The 7,774-nt window shown below is 49.4% G+C and overlaps 1 protein-coding gene across 1 annotated transcript in view; it reads right to left on the bottom strand.

The window, feature by feature from the left end:
- The window catches only part of LOC109290838, a 49,051-nt gene extending 43,917 nt beyond the window's left edge, over window positions 1-5,134 (bottom strand). The window contains exons 1-2 of the mRNA XM_019507639.1: window positions 4,884-5,134; window positions 3,607-4,768 (exon numbers count right to left, since the gene is read on the bottom strand). Of these exons, the coding sequence (XP_019363184.1) occupies window positions 3,607-4,498 (892 nt within the window). The 5' untranslated portion in view covers window positions 4,499-4,768; window positions 4,884-5,134. The remainder of the gene's footprint in view (window positions 1-3,606; window positions 4,769-4,883) is intronic.
- Between the last annotated feature and the right edge of the window lie 2,640 nt (window positions 5,135-7,774).

Genomic DNA, 7,774 nt, shown 5'->3' on the forward strand with positions numbered 1-7,774 from the left:
GGTTAGGGAGAGGGAGCAAAAATACAGCTGCTGCACTGTTGGCCTGGCCACTGTCACCGCCAGCAGGTGCTTCCCTGAGCACCACTGCTTCTCAGGGCACAAAAACTACCCACTTATGCTTCTGGGGTCTGTAGTGAATGTAAAGCAGCACCTTTCTAATTTACTGCCAGAACACAAAACGGACAGTTCCAAAAAATGTCTTACTAAAATTGGGACAAGCAAGGATTTTCAAGGGAGGCTGTCAATTTAAAAATGGTCTTTGGACAGAAAATACTTTATCAGTTGTTTCAGCAAGTGGGACTTCAGGTTACTGTTAAAAAATTAGAGAGAAATTAAAAAGAACTCTCTTTCAGCAGTACTTTCCGTTTCCTCTTTAGCCAGTTTGCACATTTGTATGAGCCCCTCACCGCCTTATAGGACAGACACAAAAATCTAGCTAGATGCTTATCTGCTGCTCCATCCCCCAAGCACCTCTCAAGTGTTTAAAGGTATTTCTGCAGAGAATCCCCCATGAAGAAGAGCTGTGCTACTGTCCCCAATTTACAAATTAAAAATAACTAAAACATGGACTAGGTACAGTAGGGACAATAAAGGACATAGATGCCTGACTTTTACCCATGTCCCCTTTTAAAGATGCATGTCCAAAGCTGTAATCCTAAAAGCTCCTGATTAGCTGCTATATAGCTCTAGAGGAACACAAATGCCAGTGGTGCTTCAGTTTTTGACCTTACTGTTTCGATGAAATCCTGCTTCTCTGTGCACCCGCAAGGACCTTAATTTGACAGGGCTAAGCCTCTGCTTTCTTTAACACACAGCCTGAGGAGGAAATGATGTAAAGCATCTCACTTTTAGATCACTTCTAGGTCATCAGAGCATTTGGTTAGGAAGTGGGAGACCTGGTTCAATTCTCTCCTGATGGAATTCAAATCTCTCACCTTCCTGGGGAGTGTTGTGAACAAAAGGTGATAGAGGCGCTCTTCCCCCCTCCTGCTGAAGTGATGCCACTGGACAGACAACAATTCAAGATGTACTGGGCTAATGAGAGCGTGCCATACTGGTTAGGGCACTCTCCTGGGGGGACTGGAGTCCTGGGTTCCAGCTCTTGCTCTGATAAACTTTCATTTGAAATGTGGAAAACATTTCTTGGAGCAAGGACCACCACCCAGGGCTCCACCTCTCAGAGGAGAGCCTGAGCCGCAAGACGTGCCCCAACCTCACTGGCCCACCAAATCTGTAATGTTCTTCTGTGCAGTGGAACAGCTCAATTGTGAGGGGAGGAAAGGGGCCTGCTCAGAACAGTTTATGGCCTGGTGGTTACTTAGAGGTGCTCTCTTGGGGAGTAGGGATGTAGGTTTAAATTTCCTGACTAAGAGGAAGAGATTTAACCCAGATTTGTCACCTTCTGGATGAGTGCTCTAACTCCTGGGCTGTTATATGAAGGGAAAAAAGTGCCACTTTCTCTTCTAGCTGTGACCTGAAAGCACAAATCTGTAGGGCTGTGCAAAATTTTGGCAGCCATTTCGTTTTGGAGGTGTTTTGGCCCATTTCAGCACCCAAAACACTGGATCTAGAATGAAATGAAAGCCTCTGAAGCAAAACAAAACCATCCAACACGTTTTGGATATGTTTCAGAAGAACCCCCTGGGAATAGTCCGGCACAGCCCCGCAGCCCTTCTTTTAAAGTGCGGGAAGGCTGGGGCCAGGCGGGGGATGGGGCCAGGCAGGGCAGCTGGTGAGTGTGGGGCTTTCTTAAGTGCCAGGAGGCTGGGGCCTGGCAGGGGATGGGGCTGGCCAGGGCAGCCATGGGGGCTTCTCCTGTGGCTCCTCCCACCAAGACAGAGGCCGCCACAACCAGATGAGCCATGGGAGAACCTGCAGCTGCTTGGCTGTGCCTGCCTCTCCCCAGCTGATCTGAATCAGCACCAAAACAGCGTTGAAACTCTGAAACAGATTCGACTGAACTGAAACAGAACAGTGATATGAAACACCGAAAGGAATCACTGTCCTCTGAAACAGCGGAATCTGAAACCGAAACGAAACAGCCATTTCACACAGCCCTACAAGTCTATTCTGTTTTCTGAAAGGAAGAGCATAGACCCTTGTCTTCCAAAGAAGGGTCTGGGCTGTGGATCCAGAGGTAAGCTATCTAGGGAGAGAGGGAGACAGGATTTAAGTCTCACTCATGCCCTCAGCATTTGCCCACTGACTATCTCTATGCAGGTGCATACTGACTTAGCATGCTGGCTGTTTTAAAAACATCCTGAGGTTCCTAACTCTCCCTATGAACTCTACAGCGATCTCAGACACTTACCACTGGGTATCACTGCTTTTGTACCAACCTTCTAGGTGCCCACATCCTTTACTAGATCTGAGTCTGGGTGACTTACCACAGGCCACACAGGAATCTTGTGGCAGCATTTGGATTTGAATGTCAAGCCAGCAACCTGAGCACTGACCATTCTTCCTCCCAGACACAAAAGGAAACAGTGACTGCAAACCACAATGACTGGGAGGGAAAAGAGCTGAAACTGCCTTTGGCTCCTTTGTTTTAGGTGGGTTAGATTTTAAGCTTTGAATAGAGGACTAAAAAAGGCACCATGCCACGGGTCACTGGCTCCAGTCCTCTGCTACCGCTGAGAGCTATATCATGTAATCCCTTTCATAAACTAAACAAGCTTCACCTTGAAAAGAACTTCAGCCTCTCTTTAGGTGATCAAGCTGGCCTTACAAAAGCATCCAGGGTAATCACACTGCTTAAAGTTAAGTTTGCAATGCAAGGACCAGATAGTAAGAGATAACTCATCCCAACTCAAAAGTTTTGACACATGCAGTTGTGATACAAGACATCTGTGGAGTCAGCATTTCCAGCTGCCCAATTCTTCCTTTGGTGTGGCCAATTTCTGTAAATATTTGTTCCCCATCTGTTACCCTAAAGGAAGTTTCAGAAGTTTGAAGGAAGTCCAATTCCCAGCCCAGTAAATAGATATAAGCCTAGGCTGGTTGTTCATGTCTGGTTCAAAAAAAAAAAAAAAAGGAGAAGAAAAAAAATTATGCTGGTGGGTTTTTGTTTTTGTAGTTCCTTTTCTATTGTTTTTTGGTGGGGTTGTAGGAAGAGATTTTTAAGGACAGGGAGGACAACACCAGCCCTTCCACACTGGAGTGTCTCACAAGGAAGGACAAATATTACTCCCATGGAGAAAAGGGCACAGAAGGGAGAAAAGTAATTAGTTCAAAACAGGACAGTGGCAGACCAGGAAATGGAGCTTGCTCACCCACCTTCATTGCTTCTCCAGAGAAGGTAAATGACCTGGTCTTCCACAGTCCCCAAAACACCCAGCAGCAAATCACTGTCACAAAATTCCTCAAGAAGGTTCACCTTTGGGATGTACTTTGAGGGAGAGCAGGAAAGGAGGGAGACTGGTGATTTATTTGTACTATCATAACACCTCAGGTCCCCAGCTGGTCTATTGAAGTGGACAATGTAGAAACCCAGAATGAAAAAGACATTTTCCCAAAGCGAAGGACAGATGCTTTGCTTATCTCATACCCATAATCCCATCTTGCAGACGTGCACAGGCCCCAGCAACCAGAAGCCTGGAGTCCTACCTGGGGTTTTGCCTTGGACTGAGCCAATCAGAAGTAGGCCGTCTGGAGAGGTTTTCCCATAAACATCCATGAAGAAATAAATTTCTTTGGTCAGCCCTTCAATCAGCACCAGAACTAAGTCCCTCAGCATGGTGGAAGGCGGTCCTTGAAGCTCTATGAATTCAAACTCTCCAGGAGAGGACATGGGGTGAACTTCATTGATCAGTGCAGCAGAAGCATTCAGCTGAGAAGAGGGGATGCAGTGGTTGTCCCTGCCAGGACTGGGCATCGCCACTTGAAAAACCCACTGAGAATCTGTTCCACGGCACCTTTCTATTGACTCATCCAAGATCCTGAAGGCTGGGTCCTCCAGAAATGCATCCCTGTCAGGGGTCAAAACACTGAGCAACACATCTGCCCTGTCAGTCTTCTTAGACTTATGGACCAAGGCATCCACCAGACCATCACTCGTGACATGCATACCTTCCTGAAAGTTCTCTTTCCCATAATACAGGGCAATAGCATCAGGGCCATTCTGGATAGTATTCTTAGGAAAGATCACGGAGGGGCGAGGCTGTACTGTGGAGGACCCAATGAGGAAGAAGCCTTGGCTGTCTGTGGTGTAGCCCTTGAGGTTCAGGACTCTGTAGGCCAGGTTTCCATTGCCATTGTAAAAGATGAGGTAGTAGCCATCCAAGGGGGCTGCTTGACCACTGGTGTGATATAGCTCCACAAACTCAGAGGTGTCTTCTCCTGGGTTGTCTGCATTGATCTCATTTATCAGAAGTGCATGCTCTGTTTTCTGGTCCCTGGGGTTCTTGATGAGGTTCTGAGCAGCTGCCATGGGGAGCCAAATGCATACCATGAGCATCGCACCAGTCAGCTGCCCAGCTCCCATGCTGGAGGCTCCCATGTTGGAGCTCTTCCAGGTCTTCAGGGACAAGGATTTCTGTTCCAGTTTGACACAAGAGGGAAAAGGCTATGCACTGCACCACTAGCTAATGGAATTCTGTTCAGCACCACCACTGCTTTGCCATTATAGAATGGCAAGGGAAGGCCTTGGATCCAAGCGCAGACCAGAGGAGGGAGACCACGGCTCCCTGGGAGTCCGATGCATGCAGAGGACAGTGCAACAGCACAGATGGGAAGTGGATCAGTAGGATGTGAGACTGCCCAATTCCACCTTTTGGAGAGAAGAATAAACATAAATTACAGAGCCCAAGGAACACAATAACATTAACCATTCTTGGTGGGTAGAGGTTCCTACTGCAAGTCAGCAGTTCCCAAACAAGCCTTACCCAAAACTTCACATTTTAAATGCTACCCTTCTTTTCTTGTACCTGCAATACAAGGGAATTTTAGCAGCGATAGTCTGCCCTGGAACTAAGCCAGCCAAGGTCTCAGTGTGAGGTCAGGATCAGGTTAACATTTTTGTCCCTCTGGGCCCATCTAGTTCATTTCAATTAACAGACCATAATATTAAAGATATGAATCAATGTCCAGGGGCTGGGGTTGCATAGGCACTAAGGTGCATGGTTGACAGTCTAGAGGTTGCAAGTTTGAGGCCACAGCAGAAACACACTCATGGTACAGCCTGTCAGATTCCAACAAATCTGTGAATTCTGCTAAATACATTGTCACAAGGACATGAAAAGGGAAGTACTTAATGTCCTTGTCAGGTGGATAAAAAGAAGAACATGTTTCCTGGGCTGGGCTGGAGTTGCTGTTCTTACTACATCTACAGGCATCCATCACAAAGCAGCTCTACCAACTGCAGTAACCTCCCAGGCCTTCACTATAGTTCTGAGCAGCTGTATCTATGTGGTGACCTTACTGTGTCCAGCAGCAGAACCTCAAAAGCTTACTGGGCTATTTGTGTGGGCTGCCTCCTAACCTGGAGGCAGTACAGAGCTTTGGATGGGCCAGTTAGTGGCAGGACTGGTTAAATTAGTCTGAAGTTCCTATGCCCATTTGTATACACCACACACACACTTGAAAGAACCCCGCACAAATTTAGGGCTGTGTGTAGTTGCCTTTTCACCTCTCCTTGCATCCAAGGTTTCTAGAGCAAGTTGTCCTTTCATTATAACTCTGTTAGGGCAGAACATTCACTCTGCAGCTACAGGGTCAGGGTCCAGGTCTAGGTCAAACGGCATGCTCAATGCACTCCAATGGGCCAGTTACTGAAGCCAACAGCACACAAGGCAGTGATGGAGCTAGCATCATATTAGACCACCTTGACTCTACAGCGTGAATGACAAAAATACACATTTGGGTCAAAAGGGGACAGCTTTCAGCATTAGCTCAGTGCAGGGCTGAACCTTCCACCTCAGGAGCTGCTGCAGCACCCAGTCACCACTGAGCCACTGCACTCTTTGGAGGGCTAGCAGAGGAAGAAGCAAAATTAATGTATTTGGTAACTGCTGTTTCCTTTGCTTCTTCACCCACATTGTGTGCCAAGTCAGCACATATTCTGTTTGCATCACTTTTGCACTTTTGCACTACTCTAAGCATTTCATCTCCATAACTACCACCAAGCATAGTACCACTATAGCAATACTATTAGAGGCCCCAAAAAAGCATTTCCCACAAAGCTGCTCTCAGAAACAGGAGTGTAGTTAACAGAAATTGGAGGTGGGGAGGAATTGACAAAGACGTCAAAAAGGTCAGACCTATTTTTTCCACTTCCTGAGCCTTTCTATTAACAGTCACCGGTATCTGCCTAACCCAGATAACCTGAGCACAGTCTAGATGTGTGGGCAGCTCCAGTTACGTGGTGAGCATGATTACTACAACCTCTAAACCAGGTGAAGTGATGCCCATGACTAGGAGGAAAAAATCCTATTTTCACATCCTGCACAGATGTCTGTGACATTCCCCTTGGTCGTACAGCAGGGCACTGACCTGCCTCTCCCAGTGTACTGGAAGCCTTTTATTAAAGTTAATTTGACCTGGTTAGAGAAGGGAAGTGCACACACCTAGCTCCCCAGCTCTTTCTGGTGTCCCCAGGCAGTGTGCAAAGCAGCAGCTCAGTGCTGTACACAATCCACTGCCTCTTGAAGATGCAAGTCACAGCAAATCTGGAAACATCCACCCCTGCAGTGCAAAAGCCTTTGGGAGTTCTTTGTCCCGCTATCCACATCCATGCTGCCATCTGGGGTGTGACTGCAACCTGGGTAGACAGACCTGAACAGGCTGTCATCTGACTAGCCTGGGTACCAACAGCAGTGAAGCAGCCATGGCAACATAGGCTTCAGCTGCCTGAATAAGCTCCCAGGATCTCCCCTTGTCCATGTCCTGCCATGTCTTTGCCGCTTCTGTCAGAAGAAGTGACTCCTGGAGGTTGATAACCAGCAACTTGAGAGCCCAGCCCAGACACAAAGCTGCCAGTGCCTCTTCATTCAAAAGAAGGACAGATCATGGGGGGAGGAGGGGCAGTCACTAAGGGCTCCCCTCTTGGGCTGCACCTCTAGACACTCCCTCATAGGCTCTTTCCCCACAGCTGCTGGCAACCTCTCACCCAGCACATGCCCCTCCCATGCTTCCAAGGCACAGCAGCCCTCCATCCAGCCCTGTCTGCCCCATCCCTACTCAGTGCCAGGAATATCCCTTCTCCTCGAGGGCTCTGATCAGCCCTGGAACAGCCCTGTGCTGGGTCTGGGATGCTGTCCCCCACAGGGCACAGAGCTGGCTGCCCTGATTTACCCCCAGAGACAGAGAGGCCAGAGCAACTTCCCCACCCGGTCCCCAGACCGCAGAGCAGGCTGCCCCCTCCCCTCTGCAGCTGACTGCTGAGCCTGGGCCAGGAGAAGCCTCCCCCCTTGTCCTCAGGGCTCTGGGCACCGGCAGGGAGAAGCCATAGGGAAACCAGGACACAGAAGTGTCCAGAAGAAGCTGTCCAGAGAGAGGCGGGGAGTCGTTACAAGGCTGCAGGCCTCGCAGGACCCGCTCGGGGTCGAGCCGAGCTCACAGCTCAGCCTGCAGCGTCGGGGACTGCGGCTCTCGCTGAAACCCCCTGGGAGCCCGGGCGGGCGCTCGCTGCCAGGCTGGACGGGGCTTTTCTCGGCCTGGCCTGAGCCGCAGCCCGCGCCCCGGGGCAGGGGTGAGGGAGGCGAGGGCCGGTGGCAAGGCTGGAACTGCCCCGAGCTCCGCCCGCCCGGCGCCGCGGCCCCGCGCCCCGAGCTCCAGG

This window comes from Gavialis gangeticus, unplaced genomic scaffold (assembly GCF_001723915.1).
Source record: "Gavialis gangeticus isolate Ggan-Ray unplaced genomic scaffold, GavGan_comp1, whole genome shotgun sequence".
NCBI lineage: Eukaryota > Metazoa > Chordata > Crocodylia > Gavialidae > Gavialis > Gavialis gangeticus.